The sequence below is a fragment of the Populus nigra genome, chromosome 3 (assembly GCF_951802175.1).
Source record: "Populus nigra chromosome 3, ddPopNigr1.1, whole genome shotgun sequence".
Classification (NCBI taxonomy): Eukaryota; Viridiplantae; Streptophyta; class Magnoliopsida; order Malpighiales; family Salicaceae; genus Populus; species Populus nigra.
This window is the reverse complement of record NC_084854.1, coordinates 8,440,975-8,460,787: the sequence shown is the minus strand read 5'-3', so window position 1 is coordinate 8,460,787 and position 19,813 is coordinate 8,440,975. Positions and strand designations below refer to the sequence as shown.

Sequence of the window (19,813 nt, the reverse complement as noted above, 5' to 3'; positions counted from 1 at the left end):
ATAAATTTATAAATAAAAAATACTCTGAAGTATCCAACTCCTAAAAAGTCATAAAATAGTGGATTATTTATATATATTTTTTTAATAAAAAAATATAGGTAAATAAAATAAAATTTAAAATAAAAATTGTTGATCGAATTAATGTCAATCTCAATTTTTTTTCTTTAAAGAAAACATGTCTTAAAAAAAATATTTTTATCTTTTTATTTTTCATTTTTTTATTACAACCAATCCGCTTGCAGCTCTCCTCCAGAACAGAGAACTGAGTAACAAAACTTTTTTTCTTTTCAGCGCTGTTTGGAGATTTTATGAAAATTTAATTTATTTTTTTAAAATTATTTTTTTATATTTTAAAATTATTTTAATATATTAATAAAAAAATAATTTTTTAAAACTAAAAAATATTATTGTAAAATATTAAAAAAATTTAAAAAACAATCACTGTACTTTTCCAAAAATAAATAAAAAATCTCTGCTAAAGCATTATCTCTCTCCGTCTTTCACTTTGGCCCAACTTTTCATCTTTATCTTCTTCCTCCACCGTCTAAAAATCTCTAAAGCTCTCTTCTTCTGCTTCCATGGAGTTCAAGTTTCGAGCTGGAGACAACAGGCCACCGGTATGCTTCTCCCCGTCATCTAGTATCGGTTATTTTTACGAACAAGCATTGCGAGGTCCGTGCAATCTTCTTTTCTTACCTTCATTTTTTCTAAACCTCTGTTTGGTTCCTAAGAAACTGAAAGGAAAGAAAAACATAATAATAAAAACAGCCTTGATCAATTCTTAAGTTTTACAGTACCGCTTGATTTTATTTTTTTTCTAATCAAGAATTTATTTTCTTGAAGAGTTTCTTGATTTCCAAGTTCATTGTGGCTCAAATGATGGAAGTTTGCTTCCCTTTCTTTGATTTTCTTGGGAACCAAACACCGTCACACCTCAGAAAAACCCTACTCTCTTCTCCGATTGAAGGCCACAAATTTTTATGCTTTAATCTTCTCTTCCAGCTTCCTATCCAAACGCTGATCCGCGACAAATTCCCGAGCCAATGCGAAACGAGTTAATCCTGCGCCGAATCGAGAAGGAGCGTATAAGAGAGGAAATAATTGCACAAGAAATGGCGTGGCGACGAGAGCTGGAAGCGGAGGTGAGGAGGGAGTTGATGGTGGAAAGAGAAATGGCAATGCGAGGAGGACGAGGGATGTCTTTTGAAGAAAGATTGACAATGCAGTTTGATTCGAGGAAGCCTCTGCTGCCGGGTCCTTTCGTGAACCAATTTGATTGTAGCTGGCCCGAAGATCGTTTAGCATTTCACGGTCATGGGGTGTCTTATATGTTGCCGCCGGTGCCAAGGTTACCAGAGTCAGAGATGAAACCTTCAACGGAAAATAACAAGGATAAAGTAATCGTGCTGGTCAGTCTTATAAAACTCTTGCTAATATTCTTAGTTTTTTTTCCCTCACTCATAGTTTATTTATTTATTTATCCTTAAATTCCTGCATTATATTTTTATTAACTTGCCCGTCTAGCAATCTTTTTTTTTTTTCCAAACTAGGAACATTTTTTTTTGTTTTTGTTTAATTGTCACAAGGATAATTGAGTATCATGTGAATGCCTTGCTTGTGTGAATCTCTGTTGATTTTCAGCTGTGGTTTTCTTTTTCTGGCTTGATTTGGTGGTGTTTTATGTGACTTCTTTTGGTCACTTGAACCTGTATTAGATTTAGATACTTTCATGTAAGAGGGAAAGGTTCTCCTCTTTTCTTTTTTCTTTCTTTTTTTAAGAGTGTTCTTTTGTCTATTAAACATCCAAAGATGAAAATTTATTGGTGATGATATTAGCACTCCATCTCTTCATATTAGCATGCCTTTATCAGCTTAGCCAAATCTTGCGCTTTAACTATGAATCATATATTACACCAAACACATAAACTCTGACCCAAACCTGTAAAGAATAAAACTAGAATATTTTCTTTAACTAAACTTTATACAAAGGAGTTGCTACATTTACGCTATTCTATTATGGGTAGTCTAATTACAAAAGAAAACTAAATACAATCGCAGTTAATGAAATATATTTAGCTTTGAATGACCATATATTTCTCAACCTCCCCCCCCCCCCCCCCTAAAGTTGGAGAGTGGATGTCAAGAATGCCCATCTTTTATATCATAGTTTAGAATGCTTCCTTCCCAAATGGGTTTGTAAATACATATGTGAGTTGATCTGCTGAAGAAACATATTTTGTTTTAACTGAACCATCTTTTATCTCGTCATGAATAAAATGACAGTCCATCTCTGCTTGTCTAGTTCTTTCATGAAAAACAAGATTGACTACTATATATAAAGCTGATGTGTTATCACAATAGAACAATGCTGGCTTTGGATGCAATATTCTCAAATCCAACAACAATGAGCGTAGCCAAGATAATTCATTACATGTACCTGTCATGACTGTTTTCGGCTTCTGCTGAAGAGAGGGACACGATTTTCTACCTCTTTGTCCGCCAAGAAATAAAGGAAAATCCCAAAAAAATACAATAGCCTATAGTGGATCTACGTGATGTCAGATATCCACCCCAATTCGATTAAAAAAAGCTTGCAAAGATAAAAGTATTTTGAACCAAAAAAGTAGTAATTTTATAAGGGCCCCAAATATCACAATGAATTAATTCAAAAGGTCTAATGGATTAAATTGAACTAACAGAGAATGAAAGTCGACTTTGCTTTGCAAGTGCACAAACATCACAAGCATTATTCAACTGAAAAAGACAATTTAATAGGTGCTTTGCCATAAAACCTGATCTGGAGGAAGAAGAATGCCCTAATTAGCAATGCCACAAAGCTATGGAAGAGGGGACTTGAGGACTGGATGGTCGACAAGAAGTGGTTGCGGTTGATGATGGAGTTCGTGGTTTGTCTGATGCCAATGCAACCAAGTGATAAGTCCATCTCGTTGTTTATCCAAATCAATCATCATCTTCATCACCAAGTCTTGCAAAATGTAAGGGAAAAAGGTTACCGAGCAATTCAAATCTTTGGTAACTTTGCTCACAGGCATTAAACATTAAGTCCACCTTAAAAAATGGTGCACCAAGCACATTTTTTGAAGTAATTGCAGAATTTAAAGGTAAATTTCCAATGGAAGTAATAGAAGCCTGTTCTTCACTCGGTATAATGACTGATGGCAAAACAATATTTTTGCGACTCTTGACAAGTAGAGTAGAAGAGGGAGTAATGTGGTCTGTCACACCACTATCAATAATCAATTGATAGAGGCTTAACAATGTTGGTAACAAACATGAGGAAGTGTCAACAATATTAGCTTTTGAATTGGTAGGGGAATTGGCTGGTTGTGCTGTTCGTTTTCCTTGCATGGTGAACAATATTTGCTGACTCTGCAATTCTGAAAGCCCATTTGTCGCCGAAGATACCTCCTGTATTATTTGACCCTTCTTAACATTGTTGGCAGAAGACTGATGGCCATTATTGCGCTTGAAGTGAGCACTTCCTTGGGCAAACTTGTTTGATGTATGTTTAGGGTGTTCTGGTGGCTACCATTCAACTTCCAGCATGTTTCTTGCACATGATGGTCACGGTCACGGTCACAGTCACGGTCACAATAAGAGCAGTGCAATGGCTTTTGGTTAGAAGAGATGGAACGAGAAGAAATACCTTGTCCATGTCTAGCAGCCAGGGCCGCTGATTCAGTCCTTTGCTTATCCATAGTTGAATTCTCTGTTGTTTCACGGGTACTCCCTAGACTACACTACTTCTCTTCCTGTACAATAGAAGCATAGGATTTAGCAATGTCAGGTAATGGATTCATCAACACAACCTGACCTTGAATTGCACTGTAGGATTCATTGAGTCTCATAAGGAACTGCATCAGTCGATGTCTATTATGGTCCGCTCCATAATTTGCATCAGTCGATGTCTCAAGAACAAATGGTATTATTATAGGATCCTAATTCATTCCATAATTTTTTAAGTTTCGTGTATTAGGCTGTAACAGTCATCTGATCTTGAGCAAGACAAGCAATATCTCTCTCAATCTGAAAAATATGAGGAGTGTTGTTTTGAGAAAAACAATCCTGGAGATCTTCCCATACCTCTTGTGCCGTGACCAAAAAAATAACACTATCTGGAATGTCCTGTGTGAGTGAATTAGAATCCAAGATAGAATCATATCTTTGCACTTTTTCCATGAAGCATACTCGTATGGCTTGTCTATGGTAGATGGCATTATGGTGGTTCCGTCTATAAAACCCTGTTTGGATTTGGCGTTCAAAGAAATCATCATGGCCCTACACCATGTCAAGTAATTACCCCCATTAAAAGGCTTGGAAATGAGTACCATACCCATTAAAAGGCTTGAAAACGAGCATCATATCTTGATGATCTGAATGGTGCAGAAAATGTGGATTGGTTGAATCAAGTTTGTCTTCATTCAAAGGTTGTTGTTCCTCCATGATAATAGGAACCATTCAGAAGAAGGAAAGAATAGAAAAGCTTGTGTATCATTCCCTCCTCTGATATCATGTAAAGAATAAAACAAGAATATTTTCCTTCAAAATAATTGTTTTGCAGTAGGAGACTAAACTTTATACAAGGGAGTTGCTATATTTACACTATTCTATTCTGGGTAGTCTAAGTACAAAAAAAAAAAAAAAAAAACTAAATACGATTACAGTTAATGAAATATAAATAGCTTTGAATGACCATATATTTCTCAACAAAACCCATTCATTCTTAGTTTGCACAGTTTTTTTTTCGTGCTCTAAAATTCTGACAGCATGAACTTTGGAGTGCATTGATTTGTTGTTTCTTTTTCCTTATGAGCAGCAGGACTTGCTTTTATAATTTGAAGCAGCACAGATCCATTCATCTAAATGATAGGGGGTTTTCCTTTTCTTAAATGGTAAAAATACTTTCGTTTTTTAGCAAAGCATTAAATTATACTTTGCACAAAAAAGGAGGTACTTTTTATTATTTAAGTGACAGGAAAAGTAACTTACACAGATACTCAAGTGTGTATTAAGGGAGCAGTGAGTAAAAAGGAGTTTTTAAGTGCAATTTCATCCAAATTGAAACCCTATTATATTTTCAATTCAGATGAAAAAACACTTAAAAAGTTTTTTTTCCCCACCATCACCTTAATACCAAACATCATCCTTGTACCACCTTTATACCAAACACACATGAAAACATGAACATGAGGAGCATATTGAAGGCCATATTTCTCTCAAACCGTGCTTCTCCTACAATCAATCCAGCCATGCATAGATTGAATTAAATCTCAATTGAGGAACAAGTTTATTTTTAGAGAAATTAGATTGCAAATTTGATAATGGAATTGCATAAAAGCAATGCATGACAACATTCTTACAACAACAATCCCATTAAGGAAAACAATTGAGAATCTCAACCAATTAAACAACACACAAATCTTAAAATTGATGTTTATTGTGAAGGCTACAAGTGGAATATTAATTCATGGTGTTAGGCCAATGTTGTCGCAGGAAACATTGTTGAAGGAAAATCATGTCCTTTACTTGTTGTGGTAACGAAATGTGATAGGTTGATAAAGTAAACATGAAAATATATGCTTATGAAAATTCTCTCAAAGATTGAAAAAGAAAAAAACTTTATGTAAGCTAAACACATGATAAATATTTTAGGGAGGAATAAAAACTACCATTGTCGATTGAGCAATGCCATCAATGCCCATGATTTACATCTAGGCTTGCTGCCAATACATGTGGTGGCTCTACTTGTGATCCAGCAAATTTGAAGTCTGTTCTTAAGGGGCATTGCAGCCATTGAGTAAAGATATCTTCCTAGTTCACTGTAGCTCTCTTGTCTGCTACAGCAATTTGTGATTGGTCTTTCTTCATCTGGGAAGGGATGATCTACATTGATGGCTTCATTGATCCCTTGGGCTCTGATTTCTCATTTGCAGGTTTACTTGGAGAACGCTGTTTTGTGTATATGCAGCAAGTATTTGTACTTTCCTTTTAACTTTTTTGGCTTCATGCAGGCCAACACTAGTTTTGTGAAAGATGTTCATTTACAAGTGCACTGGTGTTAACGCAGATTGTCGATGAAAATAAAATAGTTTTGCATCAGGATATCTTATAAGCTGTGTAAGCCTTTGTAAGCATGCTTTAACTTGTATATGACCTGGAGCACTGCTCACTGTCTTCTTACAGAGTCAGTGTTATTTTCCCTAGATTTTGTTTATTTTTGTTTCCTAGAAAATGATAGACTTTACTAATAAAATAATATGTGATTTATTTTACATGATAGTAGAGTGTTCCAATACATTTCTAATTATTTTTTCTTGGAAGTGACATGACCTTGCGCCTCTATTCTTTGTTAAAGATTGAAAATAAAGGAAATTGATGTGTACTTGTCTACCTACCTCCACATTTTTTGGTCATCATTATTTGACAACCTAGTTTCTGGAACAGAAATACACTAATAATTGTGTTGTGAAACCTGCATCAATAAAGAAATACACTGATAATTTTGTGTTGTGAAACCTGCAGCAATAATGATGAATATTGCATAAGAGAGAAAACAAGAAAAACACACAAATTTAATGTGATTCGACAATATACTTGCATTCACATGAGTGAGGAATTTTTATTTCATTACATGTCAAATTACAGTAAAGGGGTATTATTAGAAATTACTAATACCCTAGGGCAGCTAGGGTTTACTATAAATACCTCCGCTCCTCTTGGTTCGCTTCGCTACCTTCGCTCTGCTCTACTTCACTCCGGTATCTATCTATAAGCTATATATTACAACAATTTCCACCTTGGTAAATATCTATCTCGTAGGAGAAAACTGAAGTAACCATAACCTGGAACTCCACTTGGGACAATAGGTTGGGACGTCTCTCATCTAGCACTTGGAAACATTAATCAAGTTCATGCAATGCTTGAACTTATCTATAGTAATAGGCTTTGTCAACATGTTTACTGCATTCTCAAAAGTATGAACTTTCTCAAGCAATAGTTCACTAGATAAAACCAATTCCTTGATCCTATAAAACCTCACATCTATGTGCTCGGTCCTTGCATGATACATCTGGTTCTTTTGCCAAGTATATGGGCATTTTGACTATCACAATGTAATCGAACTCCACCATGTTGAATACCTAGCTCCTTGACCAAAACTATAAGCCACAAGGCTTCCTTGGCAGCCTCAACCACTACCATATATTCTGACTTATTAATAGCTAGTGCAACTAGTGACTGGACCATAGACCTCTAACAAAGAGGCCCCCTACCAAAGTAATTACATAACTTGCGGTAGATCTTTAATCATCCAAGTTCCCTGCATAGTTTGCATCCACATATCCCATAACTAAAAGATCACTCTGTTGTCTGCTAAACATTATGCCATAATTTGTAGTATCCTTTAAATATCTAAAGATCCACTTGAATACATCTCAATGATGTCGTTCTGGATTTGATTGAAACTTGCTCATCACACTGTCTGCTTTTGCCAAATCTGGTCCTGCTCAAACCGTAGCATACATTAAACACCTCACTGCATTAACTTATGGAACTTTTGACATGTACTTCATCATATGTCTTTGGGCACCGAGCGATAGATATTCTGAAATGATTCGCTAAAGGTGTACTCACTGGTTTTGTATTATTCATACTAAACTTTTCTAACACTTTCTCAACATAGCTACACTAGTGAATATGGTCCTTTCATTACTGTCATAGCATTTTCACTCACCTTTAGTACTCCCACCTTCAGATTTGAAACTGAACCCAATACGGTCTAAAGTGCCCAAGGAAATCAGATTCTTTCTCAAATTCGGTATATGTCTAACATCATACAATGTTCTAATAGCATCATCAAACATTTTAATCTTGATATTTCCTATTCAAATAACTTTGCATGGATTATCGTTACCTATAAGAATAGAACAAGAATTAACTAACTTGTAGGTGTCTAATCAATCTTTATTGGGTGTCATGTGATAAGAGCATGCTGAATTCAATAACCATGAATCTGTGAGATGACCTGAACTAGATGAAACAGAAAGCATATCTCCAATACCGCTCTTTGAGTCTTGTTTCATTACATTCGCAGACTTTGATGTGCTCTCTTTGTTCTTTGTATCTCTCCTTTTTTTTTTCTTTGAATATTCTCATTTTATGTGTCTTGTTTTTCCATTTATAAGATTGTATGTCCTTCCTCTTCCTGGATTTAGACTGAGCTTTGTTGTTCCTCGATTTGCTCTGGGACTTGTTTCTCTCACACTTTTGATTACTCCTCACAACCAGCCCTTCACCTTGTGAATTTTCATCATTAGCTTTCTTCCTTATATTAAAGCTTAATGGGTTACTTTTGATCTCCTCCAATTGGATTGTTTCTTTCCCACACATCAAAGTTGTAACTAAATTTTTGTACGTAGGAGAAACAAGTAGGGAATTTAGTAACATCAATGTTTTGTTTTCGTTGGCAAACTTTACATCAATTTGAACACATTGATATGCTGATTCAAATTTTTGCCCTTCGACATCTTAAGATAAAATAGTTTCTGCTTAAGATAAAGTTTGTTTATCAATGACTTGGACATGTTCCGACTTTCTAGTTTTTTCCCAAACTGTTGTTGGTGATTCCTCATCCATGATGTGATACATCACGTCATCATCCAGACAAAGCCTAAAAGTTGTCACAACCCTCGCTTCCAGTTCCTGCCAATTTGTGATGTTCATGCTTTCTGGTTGTTTTTCAGATAACACCTTCACCAAGTTTTGCTGCACTAACGGATCTTTTACCCTTTGCCATAATTTGAAATGACCAGATACATCGAACTTGACCATGTTGAATTTGCATAAGAAATCCTTGACATTGTAGCCAGACTCTGATACCAATTATTGTAAAACATGCAGCAATAATGATGAATATTGCATAAGAGAGAAAACAAGAAAAACATACAGATTTAAAGTGGGTTGGTAATGTGTCTACATCCATAGGAATGATGAGCTTTTATTCACTAAATGACAAATTACTGTAAAGGGGTATTATTGAAAATTACTAATATCCCTAGGACAGCTAGGGTCTTCTATAAATATCTCCGCTCTACTCAGTGCGCTTTGCTCCCCTCGCTCCGCTACGCTGCACTTTGGCATCTATCTATGAGCTACATACTATATTATTTTGCACATTTAAGGGGGTCCTTTAATCGTGGAGGAATTTTGTATTCCGGTAGTAAGACATGTAGAAATGCATGGCTTCAGTATTATTTCTCCTCCATTCCTTTTTCTCTGATTCCACTCCTTGGAATCTAACAGTTGTTGTTGATAAAATTTTTTGGTTTTTATCCTTTCAGGAAAGAAAACATGTTCTTTTGAAAAATGTGCGTTGAGATGTCATGATTGCTGGTATTTGAAGGTTAGAACTTAAACGGCTATTCAAGTTAGTATGTTTGTTAATTAACCTTTTTACATGGTGCGATTTTTTGTGAAATGTACTAAAACTGGTTGTTTCTTACCTGGCCTAAGCTATCAGTTTCATTGGTACACTTCTTGTTTGGTTTAAATGCACACATGAGTTAATTTTAATGTACACAATATACTATTCTTGTTCCCAAATGCTATAGCATTTGCTTATAATCTCAGGCCTAACTTTACTAGTAAAGATTGCTCTGCTCTATTGGATGATAGAATCTGCAACTTTGAGCCGTGATACTTTTGTAGTTGGTCATAAAATTTTGGTATTAAGGCAGTGTGATCTCTATGAGTATTTGGACCAGAAAATTATGACATCATACTCTCTTTAGAATGGTGATTAGATGAATCTTTAGAATGGATGTTAGATGTATCAGTTCTTAAAGAGAGGATGATTGAAAAAACAAAAATGCATAGCCAGTGCTTTTGTTGGATGCACAATATTTGAACATAAGTCAAGTTAGAAATATATAAAATCTAGAATCTAAGATTCATTCAAGTTATACTTAATAAATTTAAGTGATGAAAAACTTTTCTGTCATGACAGATTTCAAACTATATTCTTATCAGTTTGGGTCAAGATTCATAGCATTATTTTTGGCAGTTTTAAAAATCTTGATGAATATGGTTTATATTGCCAATTTTTTTGTTGAAATCGTACAATTTACACAATTTAAGCCATATATCCCCTTATATGGGGTGAGACCCCTCACAATTTGAATGAGTGGTGGTAATATATTAATATCATACATGACTGAAAACTGGAAATGTAAGATCGATAGATGAATGGTATGGACCGAGGACATCATAAAATAAAACAACCTAAAATCAGAAGCCATTTTCCAAAGAGTTTGCAATCTCCATTATTGGTCAGATTAGTGTACATGTGAGTCTCATGGGCGTCATTGGTTTGACCAAGGAAGATGATTAAGGCTTTTGAAATTGAGAAGAGAAGAAAGGACACCGTTATGGAAAAAAAACAATTTCTTTTTTTCTCTGTTTTAAAATTGACAAAGGAATCATTATTCAACTTTTGTTCAACTAACAGCCTTAATTGGTAATTTGACTAAAATGAAGGTGACTTCAAGAAATTTTACTGATGCATGATTTGGAGAAATTTATTCTGATCACTTCAGAATTTACTTTTTGTTTTTTTGATCTCTGTTATCATTTAAGTCCATGGTTTGAACCGTAAAGAGAAACGCTAACAATTCCACATGAACCAAAAATGCTTACCCTCATTGCGCACCATTAACTACTGTAATTCATCTGGCCTTATGTGTGAACTAGTGTGGTGGTTCTCTGAAATGGTTTCAAGATTTACAGATGCGAAGTGTGATAAGTGCATAATGGTTGCCTGCCTGGGCTCTTTAGAAATTTATCAAAGAAGTTTCAGTTTTTTCTTCATAGTGAATTATGTCTGGTTGTGTGCCCTGCAATTGTTGCACTCTGCTATATATATTTCTGTTAATTGAATGTCGCACAGAGGAGAAGCAGAGGTCCCCTTTAACATATGCAAGTTATGTTATGAAAAAAAAAAAAGAAGAATGAAGGTACGTTTTAGACTTTAGTTAGCTCAATAGCATTACTGTTCGTTGTACTAATTAAGAAACCAGTGACTTATTTGAGATGGACCAATTAAAGGAACCCTTATTCTGAGCAAGCATGTTTGTTGATCATAGAAAGAGGATGTCTGTTTTGGAAGTCTTTACTGGATCAGATGTTTGCATTTAAATTTCCCCTCTATAAATCAGTATGTTATGGCAGAAAATGACGAGTGATAGGAGGATATCCTTGTTAAAATTCTATCACCACAATTTTTTACTAGTGTCAATAAGTATTCAATCAATGTACGCTTTGATTTTGCATTTTTTTAAATACAATCTGATTTATTGTATTTTATTAATTTTTTTTTTTTGTAGTAATCAATGCTTGAGCATTGGAGCATGGATCTCTCTTATTTTGAGAAAAACACCAATGAAGTTTGCACCATTCATAAGGCAATTACTGTTTCACATGACTATGGTTATGTACTTACTATGTTTGAGTGTTGTGTTGCAGAAGAAACCGGATCCAAATCTTTGTGGAGCGAAGAGGAAGGCTGGAACACCAGCTGCAGAAGGTGTTGGTGAACTTCCTTTTGCTGGTATAAAGAAGAAACCCAAGGAAGAATGGAGTTGTGCCCTATGTCAGGTTAGTGCTACAAGTGAGAGAGGTTTGAATGAACACCTTCAAGGCAGAAGGCACAAGGCCAAGGAAGCAGGATTGAGAGCCCAGAAGATGGCGAGGAATCCCAATAAAGCATCATTGCCAAAGGAAACCACAAAGACAGCTAAGGTAACCATCCCCACTGCAGGCTTAGAAATGGAGGCAAAAATCGAAGATGAATCACTTCAACTTAACAAGAGTGATAACTTTTCAAACAAGAAAATTGAGAATAAGGAAGAGAGAGGGAATAGAAACAATGTGCAATTAGAGCAGAAAAATCAGCAACTGGAGGACTTGAACGAAAGTATGGCAGAAGCAGTTCAGACAAAGGAGAGGACACCGGAGATTAAGATGAAAAAGAAATTTAAGTTCTGGTGTGAAATGTGCCAGATTGGAGCCTACTCTGAAATGGTGATGGAGGCTCATAAGAAAGGGAAGAAACACCTGGCTCGGCTTCAGAAATCTAGTCAAAACGGTGAAGCTGTACAGGCTGATAAGAAGGCAAAAGATTCAGAAGTTGCGGTTAAAGAAACTGAAGATTCAGAATTTGTGGCTGAAGGAGCAACTGATTCAGGACTCGCCGCAAGGGGATCAAACACAGAGAGAACAGAAACTGCTGTTGCAAATGCAGATGAACCACGTCCACCTTCTACAATAACAATGGAGAAAGAAGGGGTGCATCAGTCAGAAATAATAAGCAACCAAGAGAAGATGAGCAAGTGAAACAACCATCCTGGAATCTTCAGAAAGTTAAATGTATCGTAGACATAGGTTTGGGGCTGTAAAGGAGTGTTGTTCTGTAGCATATTCGAACCCCTGTTTTTTCATTCGAGTCGTAAAATTGTGAGACGATGCCTGCAGATCATTCAAATCTGGAAACTCGGTAGATTAGATAGTCTCCTTGACAAGGTCTTTGGAATGAAATGTTCTTCATGCTGACGTGACCATAGACTCTTAAAACTGTTGTGTTATCCATTGCTGAAAGCTGCATCTATTTATTTTTTCCGTGGGAATGTTTTTTTTTTTAAAATTTGAATTATTTTTAATTTTTTATATATATTTTTAAATTATTATGATGAAGATGTTAAAATTAAATTTTAAAATAAAAAACTTTTTAATACATGTTTTTTTTTTAAAAAAAACCTTTCAAAAGCAGATCTAAATCTCGGCATCGAGGTCCACTTTGGGAATGGTAATGTTCTTCATGCCTCGTACCATGGCGTCTAAACCCTTCACGTGCTTTTTACAGTAAAACAGCCGTGTGCGCTTGCGGTTGGTTGACTCTTTTTTCCTACCATCTACAGTGAATAAAACTTTTCTACGACGTGAAAAGGCCCACCAATAAGTTCAACACTAGATATTACGCTGACATGTCTAGCGGCCACTAACCCAAGTTTTTATTTTTCTTACCAAAAAAAAAAAAGATATTGGTATCTTATTTTTAAAAAATATTTTATAATTTAAAATTAATTATATATTAAATGTTTTTATCTAGAAAAAAAACATGTTAGACAACTTAGATTATTCTAGTTCAACATGCAACCCGAGCTAGTGGGTCTTTTAAGTCCAGGCTCATACTCTTGAGCTTTTTTCTCATTTAAAGAGATGGACAACATGGTTTTTATTTTTCAGCCTAGATCCGACCACTAGGTAGTTTAAAAATCAAGACTATGAGTTTGTAACTCAAAAAATCTATTTTTCAACTATTAAAGGTAAAAAACATAAAAAAAGAATCCAAGAACTTGTAGAAATAAATTTAGTAGCCCAATAAGCCCCAAAAAGGCTCAGTCACAAAATCAAACTAAATAGATTTTCTCATCTTTGGTCTAGATTTTGTTTTTAGACAATATTGAGGTTTGAAACAACTACTTAAAATTCTCCATCGAATGAAACTCATTGACACAAATTTAAATTATTTTGATGGTCATAATAGTTGTAAATGATGATTTTCTCTCTCTAAACCAAAATTAAGTGGTCTTCTTTTTCCCTCTCCTCTCATAGAAATAAATTGAAAAATACAGGAAATAAATTTCGATACTAAAATTAAATTTTTTTAAACTAAAGGGATTAATAACACTCTAAACCAACAAATATAAGAGACTAAAATAAACTTTTTACATGAAACTCGGAGCCACCATCTATGTTACATGTTATTTCCACTTTCAACCTTAAATTGAAGCTTAAAAGAGCTTAATTGTATAAAAAATTTGAGAATCAATTTTTTTTTTTTAAATCTAACTATTCAAGTACAAAGTTATTTGTGAGAGAAACCATAAAAATGCTTTAATGTTTAGTATTTGGTAGTGAATTGTTCTTCCACCGAAAGCAACAAATAATAATCTCCATTGATTGCACTCTCCATCTCCATTCATTCATGAAAGGAACGCGCTAACCACTATCGTTATGCATGGCTTGATGAATTGGTCCTTAGTCTAACCCCAGAGAGCAGAGCAGGCCCCATCAACTCCATCTTTGAAGCTTGAAGGCATTTCCCTTCCTAAGTCCTAACCAGCACAGGCCCGATAACGTACGAGAAAAGTAACTTCAATTCCAGCAGATCACAGACCTACCAATCTTGTCAAAATACAAACTGTTGGCTGTAGCCATTACAGCACCAAGATTCGAAGTCCACGTTTCTTTATGGAAATATGGGTGCTGCTGATAGGTTTTGAATATGGTAAACGCTATGAATAAAATAAAATAAAATTATTTGAAAGTTTATCTTGTTAGATAAATTTAAAATTATTTAGTGAATTATTATATGAAAATATAATGTTTTTTTGTTTTTGTATAATTTTTTAAAGGTTAAGATGTCGCAAATCACAAGTTATTTAATTGTCAGATTTTCAACGGTAATCCACACGAACCACAATTGAGAAATCTTCTAAATTTCTATTTAGAAAAAAGAGATTGTTATGTTTAAAATGCTAAATTTTTATTTTGTGATTTATATTATTTTTTTTGTCTAACAGACAACCTTCTTACAATAAAAAACATAACCTACTTATTATAAGAAAATCTGAAAAATCCTATAAATTAGTAAAACATCAATTCCCCTCTAAATAATATACATACATTAAATCAAGACAATTTTAAAAAATAACTCAACCAATTCCTTACTTGATTCTTCTAAGTCTAAAAATATAATCTATATATTATTTATAATTTAGTCCTTAATTTCTAAAATATATTTAATCAAATCATACTTAATTAAATCATCACAGTTTAATTTCTGACTGATGATTCTTAATGTGTGTGACCCATTAGGTTCCTAATATATTATCTCAATAATAAATCATAATTATAATTAAATAAATTAAATAAATTAATTTATTATCAATTTAACAATTGATTAATTTTTATTTGAGATCAGGTGCATCATAAAGAAAAGTGTCATGATTCCTAAAATATTAAAAAAGTTATTAGTGTTTGACTTAACTTTTCAGTAAATGGTTTCTCGGTGTAATTGAATTCTTTCACCAATAATATTTTGATTTAATATTAAAATACGAAGTATGTCTGTCATATTGAATTATGTTTGTTTTCTATATAATAATAATTGATTATTTAAATAAGATTTGAAACCCTTTTCAAATCTCATTTTACCTTAAGTAAAAATTTCTCAATCAATACTATTTGAGAACAGATAGAATAATTTTTTTAATTCACCTACGATGATGAATCCTTTTTTCATCACTTAAATACTTTTATATAATTCATGTTATATCCAATGTATGCCTTTTTGTTATCTCGATTAAGATAATATGTAATATGATCAATGCATAACATTTTCTATGTAAGATAATTTTATGATTTCAAGTTTAAAAATCACTTACACAACCATCATATGAGCCTTTCCATAGATATGAATGATCTTTCCTTCACATGTGAGTCAATTCACTATACATGTTTTATGACAAACACGTACATATTAGTTTTAAATATCCTTTATATCTCAACTTATAAGAATAACTGTTTTTTTTTTATAAAAAAAACACAATATATATCGATTTCTATGACACTAATAAATATATATTATTTAAAAAAGCATCCACCATAAATATTTTTGCATCCATATTTTAATATAATAAAAATCCCATAATAATAATAATTTTATAATTTACAAGATTTTTGTCCCTGAACTTTATCTTCACTCTAAATTTTTTAATCCAATATTATATAAATATTAAAAGTAAATTGAATTTTTATTAATAATAAATATATATTAATATGAATATAATAATATCATTTCTATCCGGCAAAATCTAACAGCCACTGCCGGTCAAGAAAGTCGAATGATACAATAGTATAAGCCTATTCAACAACCAAGAACACGAGGCAAAGAAACAAAATTGAGAGGAGCCCCACATCAATTAACCAAACCTAAAAGCAACTTCTTGAAATATTCCTGACTCCTAGTTCTCCTTCTGACCAAACTGCAAGAATTATTAACAAAAACTAATAAAGAGATCTAATGAATTTAGCAAACACATTGATTTCTGAACAATGGGCATCAATTTCTTCATTTCATCTATGTTTACAATATATGGAACTATCTTTTTTTTTTTTCTTTACAAATAGGAAAACGAGAATTAACCATAACAAGTTGAGGCAAGGGATACTTTTCCAGACGTGCCACAATACAGTACCTACAACTGGAATAATAAGAATGGACTCAAACCCTCAAAGCCACCTGATCTTGCCAAGTAATCTTCCTCTTCCCTGCCCTGCTGGATCCACTTCCAACATTCCTACAAGCTGATAACTTCCTTTCATTATGCATCTCATCACTTGCACCTCTCATCAAACTAATTTTTGGCTCCTCTGTTCTCAACATGTCACCGTTAACATGTTCTTCCTCTTCAGTCTGCAATGGAGTTAAATTATCATGTTAGCCCAAAATTGAAAGCAAATGCACGATTTCAAAGCTCGGTAGTTAATAACAGTTGATAAATAATTACCGAAATTTCGTTCAAGTCAAAAATTGGAGTATTATTATGAACAGTGGCTTCCTTGACACTGTAAGTCCTTTCCTTCTTGTTCAGGTCAGGAATTGTTGAGTTTAGCAATGCAACCTCCCTTCCAATGTGAGTCTTTTGCTTCTTGTTTAAGTCAAAAATTGGAGCAGGGTTTCGCAAAGTGGCTTGCCTTTCAATGTAAGCCTTTCCTTTCTGGTTTAAATCAAAACGTGGAACTGGTGGTCTGAGAGAAGCATTATTTCCACTAGAGTTCTTCTCCTTTAGTTTTTTACTAGCAGTTACTAAGTTCAGTGGTTGCACAAAATTTTGCTCCATTGGGGGTTTCTGAGACTTGTTTTGTGTCAAGTACTTGTATCGTCGTCTCAAAAACCTACAATTCACAAGGTAAACACCACCCATATTCCAACTTTAATATCTGATTACGAGTCTATGCATATATAAAAGCATATAAAGGCAGAATACTTTACCTGACTTCAGCCATTAGGGTCAATTTTTTCTGTCTCATCATCTGCAATTTCCTTTTCTTGGCTTCTGTTTCCTGAGAAATGCTTAGGATTATAAATCCATCTATAAACAGTTCTATGTTGCAACCTAAGATGGAGAACTTAGAAGAACTACATATCAAGTAATTAAAAGACAAACAAAAGGACCCAAAAAGGTTTTTCTGTTGAACATCCAAAGGGAAAGGTAGGGAATCCATAATATTGGGAATTATTCAACCGGGCAGATAGGAAATAGGGGTAAAAGCATTTTTTTTTTAATAAACCACACAAATCATCTGTGTGAAAACCAAAAATGCATACAAACACATGCCAGGGGCTAACATCAAAGAGATTAGACACTACGAATTCATGAATTAAACCCAGAAACAGTTGCCAGATAACAAGTCAACTGATCTGTATGGATGCTGTTCAGGGCAAGAAACGTGCGAGATCATGAAAAGATACCAAAATAGCACAAAATCCACCCTCAGACAAGCCTTATAAAGCATTTGGCTTAATAAGCTGCAGGCTTAACCCTTCCCAGTATCTAGCTTAGGAAAGGCAAGATTCACATAAATACTGAAACAAATCAAAGACAAGTTCATTTCTCTTGTTATTCTCAATAATCTCAGCAACCAAAAGAGCATATGAACAAAACCCAACAAAGGAGATCTAACAAAACAGCAGATCTAACAGAAAACCCACAAAGAAATCAGAAAAGCTAGAAAACCCAGAAAAGCTACTACCTTGTATAACTCATCATAGTCCTGCATAAGACTCTGATGCTTGAGCATGATCCTTGGATCTTCATACATGGCAGCATATGAAGGAGGAGGAGAAAAGTCCATAGCAGCAACAGCAGCTTTCATCTTCTTCATGATGAGAAAAGATAAAAACTAGCACCCAGAAACTAAAAGCAAAGAAGAGGCTTTGTATGTTTGATGGATAGGAGGAGAAAAATGAAAGGAGAAAGATGAGAAAGGTAGAAGAAATAAAAGGAAGGAAACAGGTTAGAGAGAGTTTTAATGAGAAAGGAGAAAGAGAAAGGGATGGGCAAGAAATAATAAAAGGAAAGATGAGATCGAGAAGGGTGAGGGTAGTGAAGAGAGATGAGAGATAGAGAGAGGAATGGGAAGGTTCTTGCTTTCCTGTTTTCCCTGTGAAACTCTGACCAAGACAAAGAAAACCCAAAGAAGCCCACATAATTCGGTGAAAAAAATGTGTTCTTTTGAGACATGAGACAGTGATGAAGATGGGATTTTTTGGGGGTTGCAGAAGGGTATTTCTGGCATACTGAATTATGGGTCTGTGAGGTGAGGTGGGTTTGGTTGGAGGACAACATTTGAAGACATCCCATTCGAAGACATCTTATGATATCCTTCTTTCTTCTCTCTTCTCTTTTTTGTTTTTCTTCTTCTAAACATGAATTTTGGTCCAGCTGGGCCATTGAAGAAAGAGAGAGAGAGAGTTGGGTGGTGTGGACTCTTCTTTGTTTTTGAGAATGGGGTGCGTGGAGTTTCCATGTTTCTTCCTTCTTTCTTATTTGGGTGTCTTTGTGTTTTTTAGCTTCTGTATAGAGAGAGAAAGAGAGGGTCTTTTGCGGGTGTATTTTTACCCTCTTTTCCTTCCTCCTAGTGAGAGAAAGAGACAGGGAGAGAACGGGGTGGGCTGAAAAAGCAAAGCAAATAGATAAATGGGATGATGCTGTTTTTCTGCTGTGCTGCTGCTGCAGTTATTGCTTGTACCTTATTCTTAGGCTTCGGATTGCGGTCATCTCTCTCTCTCTCTCTCTGTGAGAGATGCTTTTCATTTCCCCATTATTAATTTCATACACGCACACCATGCTTTTACTCACATGCCCCTTCAAAGTTCCTTTGTTGTCATTTGTCAAGGATTCCTTCCTTCTCCCCCCCTTCTTCCTGTTTTTCCTCCCACACGGCCTGCCAGGATCCTGCTGTCAAGAAGTAAAGAAAGAGTAAAGCCCCAATTTTGGCTTCAAGCCAGAAACAAATTTCCCAGGGTCAATCTTTCATCAATTTTCAAGCCCGCTGCTATAAACTGCGTTAAAAAATGAAGTTCCTGCAGGGACAAACTAATAGTAATTCTGAAAAATCTATTTCTTATGAACACCAACCTTCCTAGATTTGTGATGCACACCATCCTACCGGCCTAGCCATTAGCCAACTTGCATTTGACAAATAGCAGAACATGGCCTTTGATAATTGCAACTAGAGGCAGGCTCCATGGAAAAGAGGTTGAAATGATGCTATGCTAGATTTCCACTTGAACATAACATTTTCTTTCTCTATATTAAATCAACAATCATGTGATGGCCACTCCAAGAATAAATGATGACCCCATCCTTTCCATGATAGTGTGCCCATTTCAAACTTGAACGCCACCCACCATTGAAGAACTCTAACAAACATGCACAGGTCACACGGCTGCTTTGGATGCTAGAGAAGCTAAATTTACCAGCAGGGCTAGAAAAGAAAGAAAGAGTAAAAACTGCATCTGGGCTTCGATTAGTTCCCTCCTGTTACAATTTTGTCGTTGGCCAGATTACTTTTTTTACCTCTTAAAAATCATGATCCATAGGGAGATTGACATTGGAAGATGAGGGCTGCTGTTGGCTGTATTATCTGTTTAAAGAATTGACAGGCGATG

General features: G+C 34.7%; 2 protein-coding genes across 2 annotated transcripts; one reads left to right on the top strand and one right to left on the bottom strand.

Moving 5' to 3' along the window:
* Positions 1–443: 443 nt before the first annotated feature.
* On the top strand, positions 444–12,690 carry LOC133689643 (uncharacterized). Its single transcript, XM_062109593.1, has 3 exons — positions 444–672; positions 1,003–1,409; positions 11,539–12,690. The coding sequence occupies exons 1-3, from the start codon at positions 579–581 to the stop codon at positions 12,406–12,408; spliced, it is 1,371 nt and encodes a 456-aa protein (XP_061965577.1). The 5' UTR covers positions 444–578; the 3' UTR covers positions 12,409–12,690.
* Positions 12,691–16,181: 3,491 nt separating this feature from the next.
* On the bottom strand, positions 16,182–18,837 carry LOC133690044 (uncharacterized). Its single transcript, XM_062110188.1, has 4 exons — positions 17,893–18,837; positions 17,132–17,202; positions 16,647–17,034; positions 16,182–16,552 (listed from the first exon to the last, which is right to left on the bottom strand). Exons 1-4 carry the CDS (start codon positions 18,022–18,024, stop codon positions 16,361–16,363), a joined length of 783 nt encoding a protein of 260 aa, XP_061966172.1. The 5' UTR covers positions 18,025–18,837; the 3' UTR covers positions 16,182–16,360.
* Between the last annotated feature and the right edge of the window lie 976 nt (positions 18,838–19,813).